This window comes from Peromyscus eremicus, chromosome 2 (assembly GCF_949786415.1).
Source record: "Peromyscus eremicus chromosome 2, PerEre_H2_v1, whole genome shotgun sequence".
NCBI lineage: Eukaryota > Metazoa > Chordata > Mammalia > Rodentia > Cricetidae > Peromyscus > Peromyscus eremicus.
This window is the reverse complement of record NC_081417.1, coordinates 156,432,240-156,458,425: the sequence shown is the minus strand read 5'-3', so window position 1 is coordinate 156,458,425 and position 26,186 is coordinate 156,432,240. Positions and strand designations below refer to the sequence as shown.

The 26,186-nt window shown below is 51.2% G+C and overlaps 1 protein-coding gene across 1 annotated transcript in view; it reads left to right on the top strand.

Moving 5' to 3' along the window:
- The first annotated feature begins 1,434 nt into the window (after positions 1-1,434).
- The window catches only part of Disp3 (dispatched RND transporter family member 3), a 30,544-nt gene continuing 5,792 nt past the window's right edge, over positions 1,435-26,186 (top strand). The window contains exons 1-15 of the mRNA XM_059256279.1: positions 1,435-2,407; positions 3,375-3,594; positions 13,305-13,441; positions 14,206-14,340; positions 14,756-14,916; positions 16,023-16,162; positions 16,667-16,815; positions 17,000-17,161; positions 18,301-18,462; positions 19,970-20,083; positions 21,133-21,269; positions 22,613-22,797; positions 24,541-24,671; positions 24,764-24,936; positions 25,737-25,863. Coding sequence (XP_059112262.1) covers positions 1,435-2,407; positions 3,375-3,594; positions 13,305-13,441; positions 14,206-14,340; positions 14,756-14,916; positions 16,023-16,162; positions 16,667-16,815; positions 17,000-17,161; positions 18,301-18,462; positions 19,970-20,083; positions 21,133-21,269; positions 22,613-22,797; positions 24,541-24,671; positions 24,764-24,936; positions 25,737-25,863 — 3,106 coding nt within the window. The remainder of the gene's footprint in view (positions 2,408-3,374; positions 3,595-13,304; positions 13,442-14,205; positions 14,341-14,755; positions 14,917-16,022; positions 16,163-16,666; positions 16,816-16,999; positions 17,162-18,300; positions 18,463-19,969; positions 20,084-21,132; positions 21,270-22,612; positions 22,798-24,540; positions 24,672-24,763; positions 24,937-25,736; positions 25,864-26,186) is intronic.

Below are 26,186 nucleotides of genomic sequence, written 5' to 3'. Positions count from 1 at the left end.
TCTTGCTTTTTCCTTCTTTCAAGTCTTGGACCCAGAGGGTCCCCTCAGTCATTCTCTCTATTGCATCCACCTCTCCTCCAACCCACCTCCCATTATTCCACTCTCTTACCTCGCTCTCCTCATGTGTCTATTGCTTTAGTCCTCTCCTCCTCCCTCTTCCTTACTTGCTCTGGACTGACAGCATTCTCTTCCTCCTGGGTTGACCAGCTAATTGAAGCAGAATGCTCCAGAGAATGTCAGTGGGAAAGGGGGCATCCTCAGCCCCGCTGCCTCTTCCCTCTACCTGATGTCTATCTGGATCAGGAGTCTCCCTCCATCCCAGAGACACTGAAGGTGGCCTCTGGGCCACCCCGTGGGAATCCTCACATCTCTGAGAGATGCCTAGCCCCTGCCCGTGCTCAGAGGGCTGCCGTTTGCTGGAGCTGCATATTAAGTGGTCTAAGCCTGACAGACAGTGGCTGCAGCTGCAGTGTTCAGGGAGGGGTGGGATATACTGAGGGCTCTGTGGCAGACACCTAGTCTTGGCACAGTCCCCCGGGCAATGACTGAGAACGTTACACTCTCCAAGGGGGAACAAAGGAATGTGATTGCCTGATAAGACGATATTTACCATATTACATAGACTGCAAAGTACTTCCACCTCTGACCCCACACTCCTTTGAGACAGGAGCGGCTCCCTTCATTTTATAGGTGGTAACTCGGAAGTTCAGGGTGGCTCTAAGTCTTACCAATGTTCCAGTTGCCAGGACCCAAACCAGAGCCTGTCTGATTCCAGAGATCATTTTTCTCTCCTTCTACCCTGACAAACTGCGAAGGTACCTTACAGTTGCTCATTATACACAAGTAGTTGCTATGGAGCCACATCTTACATTGGCCTTGAATTCTGAAGTTGGACAGAGAACGCAGCAAAAATTGAAACATCACATGTAGCCAGAAGTCTTGGCTGGCCTTTACACACCAGAAAGAAAAAAAAATGTCTTTTCTGTTGCAATTGGCTTACAGATCCTTTTTTTTTTTTTTGTATTTTTGTGCACATGGCTATTTTGTCTGTATGTATGCATGTGCATACAAGCGTGCCTGGTGCCCCTTAGATTCAGATCTGCTGCAACTGGAGCTACAGGCAGTTGTGAGATGCCATGAGAGTGGTGGGAACTGAACCCGGGTCCTCTGCAAGAGCAGCGGATACCGTATCTCCAACCCCTGCTCTTTTTTTTTTTTTTTTTTTTTTTGGTCTTGAAAGCCAAGATCATCTTGCTGGGTGTGATGGGAAAGAATAATGTGTTTTTCCTGGTTAGGTGCACATGTGCTTTGGTGCCATAGAGCCTAGTGAGCACATGATTCAATCCCACGGTGGAACTGGTGTCTGCTTGTGGTACCCAGGCTGGGTGAAGCCTCCCCTCTCAAGGCTGTTGACCCATCCTTTTCCCCTAGGCTATGGACTCGGAGGATGACCCCCTGCTGCAGGATGTGTGGCTAGAAGAGGAACAGCAGGAAGAGGAGACCTTGGGCGAGGCCTGCAGAGGTGTCTCTGGGCCAGGGCTGCCCTCCGGAGCACAGGGCTACTGGCGACGCTGGACGCTGCCATCCCGGCCCCCAGCCTCAGGGTTCTGGAGCACCCTGGGCTGGGCCTTCACCAACCCATGCTGCGCAGGTCTGGTGCTGTTCCTCGGTTGCAGCATCCCCATGGTGCTGTCCGCCTTCATGTTTCTCTACTACCCGCCCTTGGACATCGACATCTCCTACAATGCCTTCGAAATCCGCAACCATGAGGCTTCACAGCGCTTTGACGCTCTGGCCTTGGCCCTCAAGTCCCAGTTTGGATCTTGGGGGCGCAACAGGCGGGACTTGGCAGACTTCACCTCCGAAACGCTGCAGCGCCTCATCTCAGAACAGCTGCAGCAGCTGCACCTGGGGAATCATTCGCGACAGGCATCCCGGACCCCTCGCTCAGCTCCCAGGGTCACCCTTGCCACTCAGAGATCAGCAGCCATTCCGAGTGAGCGACCTCGACGCCAGGCCCCGCCCCCGACGGACCAGGTAGCCAATCAGAGCCGAGCCCGTCGGGGAGCCTCGCGTTGGGATTACTCGCGCACCTATGTGAGCGCCAACACCCAGACGCACGCGCACTGGCGCATCGAGCTCATCTTCCTGGCGCGGGGAGATGCGGAGCGCAACATTTTCACCAGCGAGCGCTTGGTCACGATCCACGAGATCGAGAGAAAGATCATGGACCACCCGGGCTTCCGGGAGTTCTGCTGGAAGCCGCATGAGGTACTCAAGGACCTGCCTCTCGGCTCCTATTCCTACTGCTCCCCGCCCAGCTCGCTCATGACTTACTTCTTTCCCACCGAGAGGGGCGGCAAGATCTACTACGATGGCATGGGCCAGGACTTGGCGGATATCCGGGGTGAGCAGCAAGGGACTATGCTGAGCTTGGGCGTGGCCAGAGGGCAAGGTGCCAATGGGATGTGCAGCTGAGATCAGATATGAAGAGGGAGAGGGAGAGAAAGTGACAGAATAAGATGCCCACTGGGATTGTGGGACTTTGGGAGTTAGGTTGAGTCCAGAGAGAGAAAACGTGGAGAGAGACTTGGGAGTGGGGTTGGTTAGAGAGAGCCTGGGAGGAAGTGTATCTTAGTTGGGTTTCCACTGCTGTGATTAAAGCACTGTGACCAAAAGCAACTTAGAGAGCAAAGGGTTTATTTCATCTTGCATTTCCGCATCATCGAAGGAAGTCAGGACAGGAACTCGCGGCAGGAACCTAGAGGCAGGAACTGAAGCAGAGGTCATGGAAGGTCGCTGCTTACTGGCTTGCTTGCTCAGTTTTCTTTCTTAAACATCATAGGACCACCTACCCAAGATTAGCACCGACCCCAGTGGCTGGGTTCTCTTCTGTCAATTAACAATCAAGAAAATGTTCCCATAGGTTTGCCTACAGTCAATACGATAGAGGTGTTTTCTCAGTTAAGGTTCCTCTTCCCAGATAACATTAGCTTGTGTCAAGTTGACCAAAAACAAACTAAAAAACTACCCAGGACAAAAAGGAACATGAGATTTAAGCTATCTTGGGGTGGGGCTTGAGGAAGGATGGGACAGTGCTAGATAGTAGAACTTTGGAAGGAGGGAGGGCACAGGTAGGGTAGGGCTTTAGCAGATGGAGTTACAGGATTACAGACTGAGCCTTGGAATTAGGTGGGGTTCAAACTGGAATCAAAGCACAAACCTAGTGGGAACTGCCTGCTCAGGCAAAGGAGGGTCATACTTGGGAAGCTGTAGACTCTCCAAGTCGTGCATCTGTCCCAGATGTTGTAGTGGGGGGGGGGGTGCTGGTGGAAGCAGTGCACTGAGCTCTTCGGATTTCCCTGTCCCTGCAGGCTCCCTAGAGCTGGCCATGACTCACCCCGAGTTCTACTGGTATGTTGATGAAGGCCTCTCGGTGGATAATCTGAAGAGCTCCCTCCTGCGCAGCGAGATCCTGTTTGGAGCACCGCTCCCCAACTACTACTCGGTGGACGATCGCTGGGAGGAACAGAGGGCCAAGTTTCAGAGCTTTGTGGTCACTTACGTGGCCATGCTAGCCAAGCAGTCTACTAGGTAGGAAGTCCAGCTCCACACCTTGTGTGCCTGCCTCTGCACCTGTGTGTAGTAGGTAACAGGGTAACTCCTATGCTCCAAATCTCTTTCCTCACAGCCTTAACCCCAGGAAGTCTTTATCCCCAAATGTGAGCAGAGTTAGGTACATCGTCTGGTTCCTCTGAATGACCTCTTTTCTTGACTGGTGCTAATGGTTAGTAGACATGACAGCTTTGAGGGAGGGAGACAATTCCAGAACTCTTGTTCTGGAGGGCTTGGGTATGACTAGCCCGAAAAGCAGTTCCTTTCTGCCTCTAATATCCAAGGCGTCAGTGGGCAAAATCACTTCATTTCTCTGGCCTGAGTCTCCCTGTTTGTAAGATGAGGCAGTGGTTCCTATTACTGTGGTCATTAAGAGGAGAGGAGAGCAGGGCTGGAGAGGTGGTTTGGTAGATAAGAGCACCTGCTGCTCTTGCAGAAGACCTGGGCTCGGCTCTCAGCACCTCTGTGGTAGCTCGCAGCCATCTGTAATTACAATTTCAGGGGTTCCTACAATCCTCTAACGGCTTCTGCAGGCATATGGCATGTGCATGGTGCATGTACATACACACAGGCAAGACTCATACATATAAAATAAATACTTTTTTTGGGGGGGGGTTTCGAGACAGGGTTTCTCTGTGTAGCTTTGCGCCTTTCCTGGGACTCACTTGGTAGCCCAGGCTGGCCTCGAACTCACAGAAATCTGCCTGCCTCTGCTTCCCGAGTGCTGGGATTAAAGGCGTGCGCCACCACCGCCCGGCAATAAATACTTTTTTTTAAAGAAGAGGAAATGAGCTAGGCCTGGGGAGATTGGTTCAGTTAGTAAAGTGCTTTGCCATGCAGGCATGAAGGTCCGAGTTCAGATCCTTAGAACCCACATAAAACCCCGGTATAATCCCAACAGTAGGACTGTTAGAACTGCAGACTCACAAGACATCTCTCAGACCTGTGGCATTTCCGGGGGTGGGGGTGGGGGTGGGGATCCGTGTGCAGTGTACAGCTTAAGGAAGTGGGGGCTTGGGGAGATGGGTCACTTGGTGAAGTGCTTGCCATGTGAGTACAAGGACCTGAATTCAATCCCCAAAACCCATGTTAGAACAGCCAGGTGTAATGATGTGCATCTGTGATCCAGTGCTGGAGAGGCCTGGAGTCAGGGAGAATCCCTAGAGCTCACTGGCTGGCCAGCCTAGACAAATTGGTGAACTCTAGGTTGAGAGTCTGTCTCAAAAAACAAGACTGGGCAGGGCTCGGTGGTGGAGAGTACTTGCTGCTCTTCCAGAGGACGTCCGTCTCCAGAACTCACATCAGGCGGCTCACAACTACAGTAACTGCAGCTGCAGGAGATTCACTGTCCTTTTCTGGCCTCTGTGGTTACTTGCAATCCTGCTCACAAACACAAACACACACATGCACATAGATAAAAAAAAATGTATCTTTTTAAAAGGTGGAAAATAACAGGAAGACACTCAAGGTTGATCTCTGACCTCTGTTCTCTGCACACACATGCACCAGAGCATACACATGTGCACATGCAGGCAGACACACACACACACACACACACACACACACACACACACACACATTTAAGAGGTCAGCAAGATGGCTCACTGGAGCCTGAAACCAAGCCTGATGACCTGAGTCAGGTCCCTGGAACCAGTATGGTAGAAAGAGAGAGCTGACTTGCACAAGTTTTCTTCTGAACTCCATGCACACACCATAGTATGCACATATACCACCCACCCCCCTCCACACACACACATGTTTAAGAAAGATCTGGTTTGGAGATGGGCTTGTTTCTGGTTCACTTCTATAAGCCTAGCCCCAACAAGGTTCCTGGAAGCACTTGGTAAAGATTACTCTACAGAATGAATGAGTGGGTGGATGATGGATGGATGGTTGATGGATGGATGGATAATGGATGGATGGATGGATGATAGATGGATGGATGGATGATGGATGGATGGATGGTAGGTGGATGGATGGATGATAGGTGGGTGGATGAATGGATGGATGATGGATGGATGGATGGATGGTTGATGGATGGATGATAGGAGGATGGATGGATGGGTGATAGGTGGATGGATGGATGGATGGATGGATGGATGGATGATAGGTGGATAGATGGATGGGTGGGTGGTGGGTAGATGGATGGATGATAGGTAGATGGATGGATGGATGGGTGGTTGATGGATGGATGGATATGGATGGATGAGGTACCTCAAGGAAGGCAGCTGAGAGGAGCTGACTGTGGAGGGCACTTCAGATAGCAAAAATTACCTCTGCTGAAATGTTCACCTGCTAAGTTCAAGGCCTTGCCCTGGCACTTCCTAGCAGGAAGTGACAGCCAGGCCCCAAGGACTTGATTGTAATGCCTTCTTTCAGATTCACAAAATCCTTTTTATTGTTGTATTATTGGTGACTCAAGAGGAAAACACACCTTGACTTAACACAGAATTACATGAATCGTCACTTTTATGGCTTCGTTGATGACACCAGCCTGTGGCATTTACCGTTCTTCATCCTCTGTGGTTTTGTTGTGTGCGTTTTAATTGTATATACATTTTAAACACCACAGCCCATTCTGTCTTGCAGAACCTGTTCATTTCTCTTTATCTTCATGTTTACCTTTCCTGTTGCTCCTCATTACTTTCTGTGGTTTCCTGCTTTCTCTGGGACCACTTTCCTTGTGTCTGAAGAACTCTTTTTTCATATTCTCCAAGTTTGCTGGTGGTGACCTCTGTTTTGTTTGCCTGGAGAATATCTTTATTTTACTTTCATTTTTCTAATCTATTTCACTTGTGTGGTGTTCCAAACTGCCAGCTGTGTTTATTCACTATTTTAAAGATGTCATTCCATTGTCTCATGGCTTCCATCATTTTCTGGAGAGAAGTCAGCTGCAAATCTTCCTTGTTGCTCCATTAGTTTATTACAATTTTTATTATGCTTGTTCATTTGTTTTGTATGTGTACATGTGTGGGCACATGCGTGCTACTATGTGCATGTGGAAGTCAGAGGACAACTTGCAAGAATTTGTTCTCTTCTTCCACGTATATGGGTTCCAGAACTCATGTTGTCAGGCTTGGCAGCAAGCTCCTTTATCCTCTAAGCCATCTTGCCTGTCCATTGTTGCTCTCTTAAAATGACTGTTTTCTCTTTCCTTTTAATTTGCTTATTTTTTAAAGGTTCATTTATTTTTACTTTATGTGTGTGTTGCCTATCTGCATTTGTGTGTGTTATGTGTATGTGTTGCCTATATGCATTTGTGTGTGTTATGTGTGTTGCCTATATGCATTTGTGTGTGTTATGTGTGTGTTGCCTATATGCATTTGTGTGTGTTATGTGTGTTGCCTATATGCAGTTGTGTGTGTTATGTGTGTTGCCTATATGCATTTGTGTGTGTTATGTGTGTGTGTTGCCTATATGCATTTGTATGTGTTATGTGTGTGTGCTGCCTATATGCATTTGTGTGTGTTATGTGTGTTGCCTATAAGCATTTGTGTGTGTTATATGTGTGTTGCCTATATGCATTTGTGTGTGTTATGTGTGTGTGTTGCCTATATGCATTTGTGTGTGTTATGTCCCTTCCCCATAAGACACTCTATAAATGCTGTATAAATTTATGTAGATACAGTAAATGACTGATTTAACTTTCAGCTTTTTTTACTCAAAGAAAAAGTATCTAATTCATCAAAGTAAGAAAGCCAGAGATCTTTTCTTCTTGGCTATTATGTGTGAGGCTAAGGAAATAAAAAAAATTGTTGAAGTGTAATTGGCACACGACCAACTGCATATACTTACATTTTAGTCTTGACACATCTACTGTCAAGATTGCGAATTTCCCAGTACGTTTCCTTATGTCCACTGACAACCATCTCATCCTGCATCCTGCTTCCAAGCTGCTTCCCAGCCCCAAACCATCTCATCCTGCATCCTGCTTCCAAGCTGCTCCCCAGCCCCCAACCATCTCATCCTGCATCCTGCTTCCAAGCTGCTTCCCAGCCCCAAACCATCTCATCCTGCATCCTGCTTCCAAGCTGCTCCCCAGCCCCCAACCATCTCATCCTGCATCCTGCTTCCAAGCTGCTTCCCAGCCCCAAACCATCTCATCCTGCATCCTGCTTCCAAGTTGCTTCCCAGCCCCCAACCATCTCATCCTGCATCCTGCTTCCAAGCTGCTCCCCAGCCCCAAACCATCTCATCCTGCATCCTGCTTCCAAGCTGCTTCTCAGCCCTCAACCATCTCATCCTGCATCCTGCTTCCAAGCTGCTTCTCAGCCCCCAACCATCTCATCCTGCATCCTGCTTCCAAGCTGCTCCCCAGCCCCAACCATAGCAATCACTTTCTGTTTTTTGTTTGTTTGTTTGTTTTATATAATTTTATGTATATGAGCATTTGCCTGCCTGTATTTAAATGCCTGTATTTAAACATGCATGCAGTACTCTAAGAGGCCAGAAAGGGGCATCAGACTCCCTGAAACTGGACAACAGCCAGCTGTCTAGCAGGTGCTGGGATTTGAACCCAGGTCCTCTGCTAGAGCAGGCTGTGCTTTTAACTGCTGAGCCATATCTCCAGCCCCCACTTCCTGTTTCTACCATCATATGTAGACATTCTTTTTCTAGAATTTTGTATACGTGGTATTCTAGGTTCTCTTTTGATGGGACTCATTCATTCCTTCTAGCTAATTTGAGTTGTACCCATGTTTTACCGTGTTTGAACATTTTATTGTTGAACATGGAATAGTATTCCATTGTATGGAGATCATATTTTGTTCATCTGTTCACTCATTGGTGTTTGTATTGCTTCCAGGTTTAATCATTACAGATAAAGCCCCAGTGAGTGTTAGTGTATAAGTCTTTGTAGGGACAAAACCTTTTTGCCTTAGAGAAAAGCCTCATAGTAAAATGACTGAGCAATAATGGTGGGCATATGTTTAACTTAAGGGACTTCCAGAGTTTTCCAAATTGGTTGTACCACTTTGTTTCCACCAGTGGTGTGTGAGAATTCCAGTTCTCCCACATCCCCGCCAGCACTTGCTGTGGGGTTCTCATTTGCCCCAGTTGTCCCACATCCCCGCCAGCACTTGCTGTGGGGTTCTCATTTGCCCCTCTGTCACTGTGATAAACAGCAACCCTGACCAACATGGGGAGGAAAGGGTTTGCTGGATCTTTGTCTTCCAAGTGGCAGTCCGCCATGGAGGGAGCCCAAGAAACTGGATGCAGGAACTGAAGCAGAGGCCATGGAGGAACACAGCCTACTGAGTTGCTCTCAGACTCACATTCAGCTACTTTTCTTGTACCTCCCAAGACCACCACACTGGACCCTTCCACACCAACAATCAAGGAAACACCCCCACAGACTTGCAATCTGATAGAGAATTTCCTCAGTTGAGGGTCCCTCTGACTCTGGTGTGTCAGGTTGACAAAAATAAACCAGTACATATAGATAGTGCCATTTAAAACTGTTCTTAATTTAGAAAGGATGGGAGGAGGGAGGGAAGGAGGGAGGGAGGGAGGGAAGGAGGGAAAGAAAGGAAGAAAGGAAAGGAGGAAGGAAGGAAGGAAGGAAGGAAGGAAGGAAGGAAGGAAGGAAGGAAAGAAGGAAGGAAGGGCACTCTACAAACGTTTATTCTCTGTGCTTTAACCAAATGTGAGTTTCTATGCTAACCACTGTCCACTTGTGCCGTTTTTTATTGAGTTTTCCGTTTCATACTATGACATTCATTTTGAGTTCACCTTTGAGCATGGAACAAGATATAGATTGGGGTTTATTATTTTTGCATGGGAATCTGGTTATCTCAGTGTCATTTGTTGGAAGGGTTTTTCTTTGTTGAATTGCCTTTGTACCTTGGACACAAACTGTCTATGTGTATGTGTGTTTTTGGACCTTCTCTTCTAGTCCATGGGTCCTGCACTTTAGAACTACACAGTCATGATTATCACAGCTTCATACCAAGGTTTGTTTGTTTGTTTGTTTGTTTGTTTGTTTGTTTTTCCCTCAGTGTTAGGGGTTGAGCCCAGGGTGTTGCACATGCTAGGCAAGCACTCTACCACTGAGATGCATCCTGAGACAGGAGAATGACAGTTCAGCCTGTGTGGCAGAGTGTGTTCAAGTACAGCCTGGATAATTTAGCAAGACTCTGCCTCAGATTTAAAAAAATAAATTAAAAATAGCTGGGGCTGTAGTTCAGAGGTAGAGAGTGTGCTTAGCAAGTATGAAGCCCTAGGTCCAATCCCAAGTGCCAGGAGAGAGAAAAGTCTACTGGGCTCTTGTATGTTATTGACACCTTCAAACACTGCATCTTTGGACCTGTGAACATGGTATGTCTAATGTCATTTTTCATTTTCTCTCTAAGCAGTTCCTGTTTTCGTGCTCCTACAATAATACAACTTTAAAATTTATTCTCCAGCTGTTAATTTATACTTTAAATTTATAGTGTTCTTCATGTGTAAACTTAGGGTTTTTGTTGTTGCTGCTTGTTTTTTAGGTTTATTTTCCACACAGATAAGCTTGTGTTATACTGATGAAGCAGAGCTACATCTTCTTTTCCAATAGAGATGCATTTATTTCTCGTTTTCTTGCCTGATTGCACTGGCTAACATCATCAGAACTAGTGCTGAATAGATGGAATGGGGAAGTTCTTTTTTTATTTCTTCTGGATAAATTCTTTCTTATGCTTTTATTTTAATCTTATTTTTTTTTCAGCCCTAACTCTTAGTAGCTACTTTAGGATTTGTAGTATACCTCCTTAAATACCACAGTATGTCTTTGAGATGGCACTATGTCATAGTCACAGCCTTCTGTGCTTCCAGTGGCCTCTATACACTGTGGGCCACATTCTGTGTGGAATGAACACCACACAACCCTATTATTTTTAAGCGGCCAGTTTTTCTTTTATAGAGATAACAAAAACGCTGTGTTTCTTACTCATGACATTTCCGTTTACAGTGCAGTTTCTCCTCAGTGCAGATCCTCCTTCCTACACTCCCTCATCCCCTTCTGCCTGAGGGCCCCCCTCAGCATCTTCAGTAATGTGGGTGTACCAGAGGTAATTTCAGTCTGTGTATCTGACGGAGTTTTTTTTGATTTTGCCTTTGCTTTTGAAATGTATTTTTGCTGGGTATAGAATTCTGGGTTGGGATTCCCCGGAGTGTCTGGGGATGCTGCTCGGCCGTTTTCTGACTTTCATCATTTCTGACTAGAAATCTGCCGTGGCTCTTCCCTTTCTTCTACGGTATGCCACATGTCCTTGCCCTCTGTCAGTTTTTCCCTTGACGAGAGTGTCGGAGTGGTTCAGTTGGGATGTGCATTGTTGTCCATTTAGTTGTTTGGTCTTTGGAGCTCATGGTTCAAGCTTCTTGGATCAACAGCTTCACAGTTTCCATTGTTTGAGGAAGTTTCCGGCTCCTTGAGAATCTAGTAGCTGATCAGAGAGGCTGTTCTCAGTACAGCAGCGCTGTCAAGGCATCAGCCCTGGAAACCACAGCGCCTACTTTATTTTTTATCTCAGAGGATCATAGTATGGTGATATTTTATTTGTACTGAAATGTGATTTTATTTGTATGTTAATAAATAAAGTTGCCCGGGGGTCAGAGCTATTAGAGCCATAGCAAAAGCATGGCAGTGGTGGTGCATGCCTTTAATCCCAGCACTTGGTAGGCAGAGCTAGGTAGATCTCTGTGTGTTCAAGGATACAGCCAGCATTGGAGACACACGCCTTTAATCTCAATACCAACCTCGTACAGACAGGCAGTGACGAGGCAGTCATGTGGTTGAGTTTACAACCAATGAGAAGACAGAACAGAAACTCTGTATAAAGACAAACACACAGGAAGTAGCTCTCTTTCGGAGAGGTACAACAACAGTGACAGTGAAGGGTAAGGTTTTTAGATCTTAGCTATTGCTCTGACCTCTTGGGCTTTCATCTTTGCATTGGCTCTGTGTTTCTTATTTAATAAGACGGTTACATCTACATCACATTTCTCTGTGGTCTGGTATCCAGAGTCCCATTTCATGTGTTTTCTCATAATTTAAGTTTATTTTTAGATTGATTTGTTTTTTATTTCATATGCATGGATGTTTTACCTGTGTATAGATGGTGCGCCATGTGAGTGCTTGTTGGAGCCCCCGTAACTGGGGTTATGGATGGTTGTGAGCCACCATGTGGGTACTGGAAATCAAACCCAGGTTCTCTGTAAGAGCACAAGTGCTCTTAACCACTCAGCCATCTCTCTAGCTCTTTTTTTCTCCTGTTTTTGTGGTTGCAGTGGTAAGGCCAGTCCAGATGTCAACTGCTGCTCTGTCAATGCTGGAAACATCACTCTTGGTTGCATTTTAAAGCGGTTTGGGTGCCGGAGAGATTGCTCAATGGTTAAGAGCATGTAGTACTCTTCAAGATGACTCAGGCTCAGGTGCCGGCATGCACATCAGACTGCTCACAATCACCTGTAATTCCAGGTCCAGGGGATCTGATGCCTTCCTTGAGCCTCTGTGGGTACTCACATATACATAGCGCACACACAGAAACACACACACACACAAATAAAATAAAAATAAATCTTAAAAATATAGTTGGGGGGTTGGGGATTTAGCTCAGTGGTAGAGCGCTTGCCTGGCAATCGCAAGGCCCTGGGTTCAGTCCTCAGCTCTGGAAAATATATATATATATAGTTGGGGATGGCTGGGTATGGTGATGTACCTTTAATTCCAATATTCACGAGGCAGGAGTAGATAGACTTCTGTGAATTCAAGTCTAGCTTGGTATACATAGCACCTCCTAGCCATCCAGGGATACATAGTGAGACTCTGTCTCATGAAAATAAAAATGAATAAATAAAATACAGTTTGGGGTTGGGGAGATTGCTCAGTGGTTAAAATATTTGTTGCCTGAGTGTGAGGACCAGAGTTCGGATCCCCAAAACCCACATAAATGCCGGGTGGCCATGACAGCCTACCTGTAATTCTAAAGCTTGTAAAGTTGAGATAGATCCCCAGAGCTATCTGGCTAGCCAGACTAGCGATGTTAGAGAACTCTGGGTTCCATTGAAAACTCTGCTGCAATGAATATGGCAGAGAGCAGTCAAGGAAGAATTTCTACATCAACACTGGGTTTCCACACCTGCACAAATGCAAGTGCACCTGCACACACGTACACACACACACACACACACACACACACACACACACACTCACACACATGTGGGAACAGGCATATACATACCACAGGCACATCCACACGGGAGAAAACAGTTTGATCACCCTGGTTGGTTTTCCTTTGGAAAATGGCTTGTAGTGAGCACACACTGAACAGCAGTGTAAAACGGGATTATCTGGAGCCAGTTTGATTGACTTTAGATTCTGCTGTGTACCGTTGAGAACTGGAAGGTTACATAGGAGCTGATTGTCACTGATTATTATCTGTGTGGAATGGTAGATCTCAACCTCAGCTGCACGTTGAATCACCTGGGAGATTTGGGGGGAAAAAAAACACTTGGTTCAGCTCCACCCAAGAAATTATGATTTAATTTGCTTGGCATCCGGCCTAGATGTCAGGACTTTTGGATGCTCAAGTAATTTTAACGAGCAGCCAAGGTAAAGAGCCACTGGAGAAGAGCACAGCCCCAGCTCTCAAGTGTCCACAGTCATCTTCAATCCCCTTCTTGTGTCTCCTTTCTCCTCGGCCTCCCTCCCCCAGCAAAGTCCAGGTCCTCTATGGGGGGACGGACCTCTTCGACTATGAGGTGCGCAGGACTTTCAATAATGACATGCTCCTCGCCTTCATCAGCAGCAGCTGCATCGCTGCCCTGGTCTACATCCTCACTTCCTGCTCAGGTACGGCATCCCAGAAGGCTCATGTAAGCCAGTGCCTTCTCTCCCCGCAGCATGCACCAACCTGTTCAAGGGTACCGGGATAGCCTCGAATCCAGCTTGTCAGCGCTGGGCCAAATGGTGCTCGGACACCATGACAACTTTGTGTATGGGCATCTGGGACATTTTTAGACTGTTCTTGATTATTCAAGAGCCTACTCTATATACCACATCGGCTGCCCTTTTGCCCACAACTTATCTCCCTATCACCACCACCACCTCCTCACATGTACTATCTGCCTCTAACTGCTACATGTATACAGTAGGCATGTGCTCTTGCCCAAATGAGCAGAGGTAGAAAACTAGACAAGACATGCAATCACTCACGCAGCAAATATTAGTTGGGTGCTAGATATATGCCCAATGTTCTGACTCATCAGGATCCAGTGGTGAACCAGACAGAGGTCCTGCAGAGTGGAACCTCTAATCTCCTCAGGTGACACACAATATAAAACACTCACAATTCTCTCCTTGTATGTAAGGTTGTCTGGAAGAAGTCCTGTAGGCAGCCTGACCTCAGATGGTTTCATCTGCCACACAGGCCTCCTGCCCAGCCCCTTCTCTGGGAATGAAGGGCTTCAAATTCTGCAGATTGTCCCTACACCTGGCTGGGAGCAGACAGGGTGGTGCAGGGGGCCCAGGATGAGGGGCTGAGGTCAGGGTTACTGAAGGGGGTCTGTGTTCCGTGAGGGCCCTCCCATGACCCTTCTGCTCCTCCCCCTGCCCAGTTTTCCTGTCCTTCTTCGGGATTGCCAGCATCGGTCTCAGCTGCCTGGTGGCACTCTTCCTCTACCATGTGGTCTTTGGCATCCAGTACTTGGGCATCCTCAATGGAGTGGCTGCCTTTGTGATTGTGGGCATTGGTAAGTTATCTCTCCCACCCACGGCAGAGGACTCCCACCTGAGAACTCTGCCCCTTCCCCAAGAAGGTATTCTGGGTGATGGTGAGGGTGGTGGGAAGACAACTAAGTTTTGGAAGAGGGGTGGGTGGGGCCAGGAAGCATGATGGATGGGCCTTGGAGATAGTGAGTGGGGCCAAGGAACATGGTAGGCGATGCTCTGTCACAGTGGGTGGGGCTTGGAGACTTAGTGGGTGAGGCTTGGAGACATCGTGTGAGGCCACGAAGTCTGGTGGGTGGGGCTTATCCTCAGGATGGAGTCGTCAGATAGGCCTCCTTAAGCCAGAGCTGAGCTGCCAGACTATCCTGCACCTGACCTCAGGCACACACAAGTGGGACCTGAGCTGAGCTGCCCTCTGGCTGGGCCTCCCTCCTGCAGGTGTGGATGATGTCTTTGTGTTCATCAACACCTACCGCCAGGCCACCCACCTGGAAGACCCCCAACTGAGGATGATCCACACCATCCAGACGGCAGGCAAGGCCACCTTCTTCACCTCGCTGACCACTGCCGCTGCCTATGCAGCCAACGTCTTCTCCCAGGTGGGAATCCTGCCCTGAAGTCCCTGTCCTGGCTTCCCATCTGTCCACACACCTCTGATGCCAGCACCTTCATCTCAAGGTCCTTGTGTGACTCTGCCGTTTATTTCTGTGACTAATGACCCATTCCCAAACCAACAAGAGGGACGGTTACCACAGTGCAGTTAGTTATTGGTGTCCGTGAATAGGCACTCCGCCACAGCCCTGGGGAAATGGGCATTTTCTGAAGTTCTTTACCATCTGATCTTTACAACCCAAGACGAAAAAAGTACAGTCACCATCTCTGTTTTCCTAGTGCAGAAACCAGGGCCCAGAAAGGTAAAGTGACTCTCAGGGGCACACAGCTCGTAAATGGTGACCCCAATACAGACTCCCCGCCCCCCGCCTGAGCTCTCTCTCCCTGCCACTGCATGCCTCATTTTGATCTCTTGTACAGTCGGTCTGTCTGTCTGTCTCCCTCTCTTTTCTCTTCTCTCTTCTCTCCCCTCCTCTCCCCACCCCACTCTCACTCCCATATTCCGGAGTGGGCTCTGTGTACATAGGAGCACATCTTTTAGAGACTTCGGGACCTGGCCCCATAGCTCATGTAAACTTCTCTGGGCCTCAGTTCCTCAGTGGATTATTCTGGAGCTGAAATGAGCAGGTGGTGAGGTGGTTTCACAAACTTCAGATCTGCCTGCTGATTGGTGAGGGTTTCCTCCAGTCACCACAACCTTGGACAGGTCCCTGTGGGGTTTCGGGGACTCCTGTCTCCTCTTCCACTGTTGGGTACCAATCTTCCCTTCGTCCTCATCAACCTGCAGCCTGGTTTTGAGGGATGTGTCTTAACTTGGGTAATGGCCACGACCAGAGGCTTACTCTGGGTCAGGTGCTGTTCCCAGCTGGCTGTGGGTAGACCAGAGCCTCTGCCCTCAGGTGGGGCAAGTTCTTCCTCTGCTGCTGTGTCCAGCAGAGCTCCTGGTTTCTGGCATCCTCCAGTCCCAGTGCTGCTGTCCTGCAGCCAAACTGTTCCTACTTCAGCCTGGACAGACACAGCTTTCTGGTTGCCTCTGGCCATGGAGACAGCCAAGCCTGACCATCATCCTCTTCTCCATGTGTCCTGGCTGTAGATCCCAGCTGTGCATGACTTCGGCTTGTTCATGTCTCTGATTGTGACCTGCTGCTGGCTGGCTGTGCTATTCACCATGCCTGCAGCCCTGGGCCTCTGGAGCCTCTACATGGCACCTCTGGAAAGTTCCTGCCAGAGCAGGTGAGTGGCCTGCACCCTTCACACCCTGAGTAGCCACAAGACCCTGCCTCTCTTTCCAAATCCTCTGGGCTTCTGTGTGCTCAGTCCTAGGCTGGGCGGGAACAGGGAAGGAGCAGCTGCCGTCGTCTAGCGTCAGTTTGTGGTCATGTGAACAGGAGCTGGGCATACTCATGCACGTCTTTAACCACCGTTCCCCTCAAGGACCCAAGGACCTGTGTCCTCCTACTGTGCCTTTAATGCAAATGAGGAACCTGACTTAGGGCCTAGAGTATCATAGAGCAGCTTTCCCACCTGCTGTGGCCCTTTGTGTCCCCAGAGGAAGAGCGACAGCTGAGGGTAGATGGCTTGCTTCAGAAGGAATTGAGCACTGGCTTGTCAGTGGTACCTTTCCTGAGAGGCAGGAGCAGCTGTGTGCTGCCTGGGCTCATGCGATGTCCGGACCGTGCGCCATCCTCTCTGGGGGCCGCGACTCCTAGCCTCGTGCCTGTCCACTGCCCTCCATAGCTGCCACCAGAAGTGCGGCCGCAAGAGCTCCTTGCATTTCCCTGGGGACCTGTTTGCAGCTCCAGAGCGGGCTGGGGGTGGCCCTGCCCAGGGCCCCCTACCCTACCTGGATGATGACATCCCCTTGCTGAATGTCGAGGATGAGCCAGGTAAGAGCTGGCCAGCCTGACTGGGGCTGGCCTCCACAGGGACATTCAAAGATAGGCTGGTCCCAAGGGAGCCAGGCCAGATGGCCTGTGGGGACCCTGCCCAGCATGTGGCTTTCCCCAGTGCAGGTGTGGGCTAGAGCAGGTTGAGGCCCAGACTTTGACTGGCTACCACTCTGCCTGGCAGTGTCTCTAGAGCTGGGAGATGTGTCGCTGGTGTCTGTGCCCTGTGAGGGTCTGCAACCCGCCCCCGACGGGAACAGCAGGGGCCAGCTCCTCGCCCAGCTGCAAGAGCTGTTGCACCACTGGGTCTTATGGGCAGCTGTCAAGAGCCGCTGGGTGATTGTCGGTGAGTGTGAACAACTCCCTTCCTGCCTCCTTACAGCTCCATGGCTACACTGGCATGAAGGTAGACACACCCCCACCAAAACCAAACAACAACAACAAAAATAGATAACAAACAGTAGGTGTGAAGTAGCACTCAGAGGCCTGGGCGGGACCTCCTCTCTGCCTCCTCCTCATCCTGCATAGGCTGCACCTGGGTCTCCTCAGCCACCGCTTACAAGCTGCCGTGTGCCAGGCAAGAGAGCAGAGTCCTCATGCTTGGCCCTGGAAGAGACTAGCCTGGCTGAGTTTGAACCCTGGTTCTGCCCTTTGTGACCTTGGCTGTGCCTGCCAGTCTAACACTTGAGTTCTTTTGAGAACGAGGGTGGTAACAGTGCCTAGGGTCTGGGGCGTAGCTCAGTGATGGAATGCACGTTCTGGGCCTGGGCCTAGTAAGACAGCTGTAAGGAGTGTGATGCATTTATAAAGGTCTTAGCCGGGCACAGGCGTGCCCAGTGCTCAGTGTACGCATGAAGAACCATCGCCATCTTCAGTGGCCCATCAGAGCTGCCGCAGAACCAGCTCTTTGGAGACTCTCGGATGCTCTGAGACACTAGCTAGCTGTCTTAGTTAGGGTTTCGATTGCTGTGAAGAGACACCATGGCCGTGGCAACTCTTATAAAGGAAAATGTTTAATTGGGGTGGCTTAGAGTTTCAGAGGTTTACTCCATTATCACCATGGCAGGACACAGCAGCATGCAGGCAGACATGGTGCTGGAGAAGGGACCTACATCTTGATCTACAGGTAACAGGAAGTGAATTGTGTCTACACTGAATGTAGTTTGAGCACAGGAGACCTCAAAGCCCACCCTCACAGTGACACACTTCCTCCAACAAAGCCACACCTCCTATTAGTGCCGCTCCCTATGAGATTATGGGCAGCAATTACATTCAAACTACCACACTAGCCCTTGTGGAGGTGTGTCAGCTTGTAGCTTACAGCCAGGCCCCAGCCACTCCACAAACAGGATAGCTATCCCTGCCTCTCCTGGGACTAGCCCTGTCCCCTCCCCCGCTCTCCACACTGAGAGTGATTCTGCCAGGGTGGGGTGCCAGCCTCAGATCTTTCACAGGGCACCATCTCACATGGCATTTTCCTCACAGGACTCTTTGTCTCCATCCTCATCCTGTCTCTGGTGTTCGCCAGCCGGCTCCGCCCCGCCAGCCGGGCCCCACTGCTCTTCCGGCCTGACACCAACATCCAGGTGCTGTTGGACCTCAAGTACAACCTGAGTGCCGAGGGCATATCCTGCATCACCTGCTCAGGTGAGGATCCCCGCTGGCTGAGCTCACTTCCTGTGGTGTCTATGCCCACTGGTGGCCTGAGAGATGAGGACTTGCAGAGGCGCAATGAGCAGGAAGGACAGACATCCTGGACTTGGGGTCCACATTACCAAGTCAGGGACAAGCTGTTACAACAGCAGATAGGAGCCTTTGTGGAGGAAGGAGAGGGTGCTTTGTAGGCATGAATATCCTGGAAGGCTGCCCAAAGGTGGTGTCTAAGCAGATACTTAAAGAGTGAGAGTCATCAAGCTAATAGAGCTGGAGAGGGAAGGAATGGGCTAGACCAAAGGAGAAGAAGGTCAGTCAGGCCAGGTGGGCAGAGGCAAGGAAAGAGGGCTCTGGGCTGAGGGCAGTGGCAGTGACGGGGAAGGGCAGAGCCGAGTCTGAGAGGGGTGGCCGCAGGAGCTGACACTGGTCCGTGAGTGGATGGGAGGAGCAGGATTCTGGGGGGCGTTGGGTTGGTGGAAGAGGGTGGGAGGGCTGGCACTATCTCTGGAGGAGACATGGAGGAGCTAGAGAGTCACTGTTTTAGGAGTGATTTGGGACCTGTAGATGCCGACTCAGTCGGGGTTGAGATGAGCAGGATGGGAGGATGGCTTCCCCGATATCCGGTCTGGGCTCTTACTTAGGGCAGGGAGACTGGGGGTGGGGCGGAGGTTGGCAAGTGTCAAACCACTCTGCCCGGGTAGGCAGGAGCACAATGAGAGAATGCTTAACCGAGCTGAGTGCCTGCAGCTCGGGAGAGGAGCCCGGCTGCCACTGCTGAAATTGCCTTCGCTTAATTAGGGCGTTGTTCCCATTAACCCAGCCTTCCCCCCTGGTCATGGCATGAGCTGAATGCATGATTGCAGACTGGAGCTCTGACAGGTACCCAGAGCCTTGCATCTCACAGTCAGCCCCAGCTCAGCCCCCAGGTCCCCACTGGGGCTCAGAACTGCTCTCCATGGTCACAGCACACACTCCCAGGGACCCCCTGCCCGTCCCCCACCCCCTCCACTTCCCAGCTGGACAGACACCAGAGCAGCCAGCCATCTGAAGGAGCAGCCTCCCCTGGACTCCCCTCACTTCCTGTGCAGTCCTTGGTCCCCAAAACTATGGCTCTCTCCTCTGCCAATAAGGTTAATAACCCTGACCTCGGGCTGGCTGTGAGGGCTGCTATTTTAATGTGTGATGTATCTCTCAAGTAAACAAACACTTTGTCTGTAGAGCTACGACAAAGCAGGCCATTGCCCAGCCTTACCTGATAACTGGGAGATCGAGGCACAGAGTGGGCATGTGGGGACATCACCAGCGGGTCTTCCTCCAGATAGGGACATAATAAACATTTGATGTTTTCCTTGGTTCTGTTGAGTCTCCCTCAAACCACTGATATCCACTCCCTCCAGCCTCTGGGCCCTTCGCAGATCCTGGTCTGTCCTCCTTGCCCACCAGGCATGGCCAGAGAGACTCCCATGTCCCTGACTCAGTGTGTATGTGTGGGGCGGGGCAGGTCTGTTCCAGGAGAAGCCCCACAGCCTGCAGAACAATGTCAGGACATCCCTGGAGAAGAAGAAGCGAGGTTCTGGGGCTTCCTGGTCCAGCCGGCCTGAGGCCACTGCACAGGGTGAGTGGGGTGGGGTCTGTAGATGCACCCTGATGCTCTCCTGGGCCAGCTGGCCTGAGGCCACTGCGCAGGGTGAGTGGGGTGGGGTCCATAGATGCACCCTGATGCTCTCCTGGGCCAGCCGGCCTGAGGCCACTGCACAGGGTGAGTGGGGTGGGGTCTGTAGATGCACCCTGATGCTCTCCTGGGCCAGCTGGCCTGAGGCCACTGCGCAGGGTGAGTGGGTTGGGGTCTGCAGATGCACCCTGGCACTCCCCTGTCTGACTCCACATGGAGAGCAGATCACATCTAGACCTGATGTTCCTGGGGGAACAAGAACGTGTGTCCTTGGGTCATTTAAGGGACAGCATATGGAAAATTCAGAGTCCTCATGCACCATCTCAGCAGACCTCAGAGCTCAAGGAGAACTCAAGGCTCCTTCTGCCAACCGCATCCTCCATGAGCCTGCCCTGGTCACCAGAGTCATCCTGAGAGTCAGTCTAGGGTGTCCTGAGCCTTGACAGTCTCTCCTTGGGTCCCCAGAAGGAGTGCTGGGACAAGGGGAAGTAACTCTAGTGGACAGTTATGTTTGTCCCTGTCACCATGGTGTCGTCACATCATTGTCATTACAGACCCTCCCCATCTTCACACTGGGTCCCACAGATGGCAACACTCCCTACTTCATTGTGTGTCTCCCACCATCATTGGTGTGACTCTCTCTGTGACTGCTACCACCTGCCACCATCACTGGCACTACCCCATCACCACTGCCACCATCGCCATCACCACCCTGTCCCATGACCGTCACCACCACCATCCCATTCCATGACTTTCACCTACCACCACCACCACCCCGTCCCATGATCGTTACTTCTCACCATCGCCGTCACCACCCCATCCCATGACCATCGCCTCCTGCCATCATTGCCATAGTCCCTTGTCAACGCTTGAGGATGAACCCAAGATCACTGCTCAGCTCCTCAGTCAACAGAGCTAAGGTGGGCTTCTGTCACATCCTGAAGCTGTTAAGGTCACTGTCCCCTCCTCTTCCATCCCTTGCTTATTCTCAGAGTCCATGAGCACTGTGTACATCTCCAAAGTGAAGAGCAAAGGCCGTCCGGCTGTCTACAGGCTTTCCCTCAACGCCAGCCTGCCAGCCCCCTGGCAAGCTGTGTCCCCTGGAGATGGAGAGGTGCCATCCTTCCAGGTGAGCCTCGGCTGTCATGAAATAGGCACTGAGGAGGGGCCGTTGGTGCCGTACTGGTGAATACTGGCCATGTAGGCAGGGAGCAGGGCCCCTGAGGATTCAGCTGCTCCAGGCACATGAGGACCAGGCCATAGCAGTCAGATGTGTTATGGGGCCTACAACCAGGCAGACCTGGGTTTGAGTCCTAGCTCTGGCATGTGTAACTGGCATGTTGTTGGGCAGGTGACTCAGTCTCTCTGAGCCTCTGTTTCCTCATCTATGAAATGGGGATATAAAAGACATTGTTGGATGTACAGGAAACAAGAGCTGGTAATCACCTGAGCGCCGAAATGCAGTAACTGTCCACACTGGCAGCCCATAGTTCATCCTATAACGAAGAGTTTGTCCAGAAGACAGCCTCCCAGGACCAGCCCAGATTCAGTATCCCCTTAACAGGACCATTCATGGTCCTTTAACCTTTCCCACTGTCCAGACGTCTGGCACAGAGGAACCAACCTGGTCAGATTGTCCTCCCCACCACAAATGCCACCCCACCCTCCCCAGCCCTGCCTGACCTCCCTTCTCCCCGGCCACTTCTCTCACCTGATGGTCCTGTCCGACTGAATCTGGCCCAACCGGAATCTGATACCATCCCCACTGCCAACTCCACAAGGGCAGGGCCTTGCCCATGCTGCCCAGGCTCAGTCCGTAGATCCAGGCACAGAGCCTGTCCCAAGAAGACACCTACTCTCCCAGTTTCATTTCTCTTGCTGTGATAAAATACCCTGATGCAAAGCAACTTAGGGGAGAGAGGGGTTTATTTCAGCTTACAGTTCTAGGTTACAGTCTGTCATTGTGGGGAAATCAAGGCAAGAACTTCAGCTAGTCACACCAGATCTACAGTCAAGAACAGGGAAATAAATGCATGCTCGCTCGCTTGCTTGTACTCGGCTCTGTCTCTCCATTCATAGACAGTTCAGGACTCCCTATCTAGGGGATGGTGTCGCCCACAGTGGACTGGGTCTTCCCACGTCCATTAACTGAGAAGTCTCTCACAGGCCAACCCAGTGTAGAAAGTCCTCCATTGAGAGTCTCTTCCCCAATGACTTTTGATTGTGTCAAGTCAACCATGAAGGCTAGCCCAGTGAGTTCTTGGTGGAGAGAAATGAGGTTCAGAGAGAAGGGGGGCAAAGGGAGAGAGGAGGAGTTGCCCAACTTACAAGGTCAAACCTAGGCCTCTGAGCTCCAGGAACCAGCACAGGGTGGGAGGTAGCCCAAGGAGGGAGGGGACAGACCTTGAGGCCGGGCAGGCCGAGGCAGCCTCCCCGAGTCACGTGTCTTGTCTCTGTCAACCCACTGCTTAGGTGTATAGAGCGCCTTTTGGTGACTTCACCAAGAAGCTGACCGCTTGTATGTCTACAGTAGGGCTGCTCCAGGCGGCGAGCCCCTCCCGCAAGTGGATGGTGACGGCCTTGGCCTGTGATGCCAAGCGGGGCTGGAAGTTTGACTTCAGCTTTTACGTGGCCCCCAAGGAGCAGCAGCACACCCGGTAAGAGCCATGCAGACGGGCCTGTGTACACCGCCCGGGTCGTGCAGACGGGCCTGTGTACACCGCCCGGGTCGTGCAGACGGGCCTGTGTACACCGCCCAGACCACTGTTTCGCCTCTCCTCTCATGCTTTCTAGGCGTGGGGATGTTAGCCTTCTTCTGGCCCATAGTCCCCCCAGCCCAGTCTGCCACTTTTCCTGTCAGCTCTGCAGGGTCACCATGGCCATCTCTTGGATCCACCTCAGGATCTTGACATTCGCCATCCCCTGTACCCAGATTCAAGTTTCTAGCCTAATGCCACCCCCTGGGGGAGGCTGTCCCTGTACAGAGCCCCCGCCCCATCCAACATCACCCCACCCAGACTCTCCATGCAGCACCTGCTGCTGTTTCTGGCCCAGCCGCCATCTACAGTCACACTGGTCTGGCATGTGACCTGTCCAGCCCCAGGAATGTGTGCTGCAGGGCACTCTGAGAGATTGTTCCGGCTGTATCCCGCACTTTGTGTGGTGTCTGGCATGTGATAGGCACTCAGTATGTCCCTGCTGGCTGGATGAGTGTGTGACACACTTCCTATCCAAGGCTCTCACCCACTTGTGATAAGCAGCTGCTTTCCTGCGCCCTCTTCTACACTGCTGGGGAATGGCATAGATTGTATCTGTTGTACTTTCTACTTTACACTCAGTCTCCACCCTCTGGCATGCAGCAGGTGCCTAATTCTTACTGAATAAGAGCTGCATTCTCCACCTTATGGGGTCCCAACCCCCCAGGGCAGTCTTGTCCTGAGCTTTATACTCTCGTGTTATGAACACAGCCTTATTTATCAGGTAAGGCTGTCTTGGCATAAGTATCCAGCCATTAATTTTACAGATACCGTATGTGGGCTGTGAGTCATCATGCTAGGGGCAGGATGGGTAGGGAGCATCTCTCTGGGAGACAGGCAGCTGCCAAGTGGCAGCAGGACCCTGGCAGACTAGGATTCACACTCAGGAACAGCCCAGCCCCGTTCCAGGAGGGCATCTCAATTCCCGGCGTACACTGAGTGTGCTACCTGGGGACTGCGGACTGACAAAGAACTGGCTTCAGGACATTCAGCTCCCCCATCCCCCAGGTTGACTCCTCTTGGAGTAGAGAGGTGAATTCAGGAGGCAGCAGGTATTGGGGTGGCTCTAGCTGGGTCCTTTCCACCCAAACATCCCTTGTCTCAGGGTGGACTGTGCACTCCTGAGCCCAGGGCTGGGCTTGCTTTATATGCACAGCTGTGGACTGAAGCCTGGCAGCTCCCTGGATGAACTTTCTAGAAGAAACGAGAAGCCGGTTGCAAAGTCAAGGCTCCTTGACTCCTGTGGTTTCGATGGGTCAATAGTCGACAGAGGTGGGACACTCAGGCTGGCCCTAAATCCTTCCTGAATCTGGAGGACAGTTTTAAAACTGGACACTTGTGCTCCTTCACCTCTGTGCCAATGTAGGAGACTAAGAGCCAGGGGGAAGAGCTTTGATCAGGGCCAGGTTGGTCTTGGCAGAGGCAGGGCTAAAGCAAGCCACCATATCCCCAACCCTGGGCATCCTCTTCCCCTGTGCTGGGAGAGCCCAGCTTGGTCCCTGTCCTCCCTGGCCCCTGAAACGGTCACCTTGCCTCACCTCCCCGACCTTTCCTGGACTGCCTAGGCCAGCCAGGCCATCTCACCTCACATCCTTTGAGTTTTCTTGGCCTTCCCGACTCAGCCTGGCCTCCCTGCCTCCACAGGAAGCTGTACTTTGCCCAGTCTCACAAGCCCCCCTTCCACGGGCGCCTGTGTGTGGCACCACCTGGGTGCTTGCTCAGCTCCAGCCCTGATGGGCCCACCAAAGGCTTCTTCTATGTGCCTAGTGACAAAGGTACTTGTTGGGGCACACCCCTGGGGGGGACCGAGGAGGGCCTCAGAAGCCCGGGCCCTACCCTCAGTGTTGGCTTTGACTCTCTCCTGCAGTGCCCAAGGCCCACATCTCTGCCACCTTTGGCTTCAACCCTTGTGTGAACACAGGCTGTGGGAAGCCAGCAGTGCGGCCACTAGTGGACACCGGGGCCATGGTCTTTGTGGTCTTTGGTATCATTGGCATCAACCGCACGCAGCAGATGGACAACCACGTTATCGGGGACCCGGTACGGTCACTTTGGGCAGGTGTAGAAGGGCCCAGCTGCAGCAGCAACCTTGGAAACTGGCACCTGTGCGTGGTTTGCCAGCCTAGCCCTTCACATACAATCATGACACCTACAAAGCTCTTCCAGCCCACACGGGACCTCCACAGGCCCCTGAGGGGGCATCGTTCCCCTGGAGAGCTGAGCAGAACTGATAGAGAATTACTCAGGAAACGTGGGTGCATTTGGGGACCCACACTGGCTGGCTGTCTCCATTAGGGGATAGAATAGAGATGAGAGGAGTCATGTGTGAAACCTGTCCTTCTCTGGGATGGGGTCTGTGTGACATCACTGACCGTGTGTGATTGAAAGGCCTGGCAGGTCTTAAAATGTCACTAGAGGTCATAGTTGGGTTGGGCATAGGCATGGCAGGCACAGCCTTTCCAGTAACAAAAGGAAGAAGATGAGCTCTGTCTTTCCAGTCCAGATGGATACTGTCCGCATTCAGGGTAGGAGTGGGAGCCTGGGCAGGGGACAGGCAGGCCTGCGGGCTAGAGCTGGCCGGAAGCAAGGGAAAAAAGCATTCTCTGTCCAGCTGAGAGAGAACAGAGGTGAGAGCAGAGCAGTGCAGTGGGAGCCATTACCAGAGCAGAGGCGCCAAAGTGGCAGAGCAAAGGGAACTGTGGGTGTCCACATGAGGGTGTGGCATGGTGGTAACAGTAAAAGGGAACTGCTGAGGGGTCTGAGTCCAAGGTGGGAAAGGGAGCCCGAGACTGAGTCCGCAACTCACTGAGTGCCCGGGCCGGTGTGTCTCCTTGGGAAAGGGCAGCGTCGTCTATGACAGCAGCTTTGACCTCTTCAAAGAAATCGGACACCTGTGTCGCCTCTGCAAGGCCATCGCGGGCAACTCGGAGCTGGTGAAGCCAGGCGGGGCCCAGTGCTTGCCCTCAGGTATGTGTGGTCATGGCTGGGGAAGCTGTGAGGTCATGGTTCACATGATGCAGCTCAATAATGCGTGCCTAGTATTTGGATGTCTGTGCTGGAGTGTGCCTGTACAGCGCTCACAGTTCTGTTCAAACACTTCCCGGATATGCACAGGCTTTCAAGGGAATGGGAACGCCCAAGGGTGTGCTGGTGTAATGTTTAGGTATACCTCAAGGGGGAGCATTTCCAAAATTGAGAGCTAGGCGAGTAGCTCGTCCAAAGACTGAGGTGATCCAAAATATTACTTGCCACTGAGGTGGCAGGTGTGGTCTGTAGGTCTCTCAGTGACA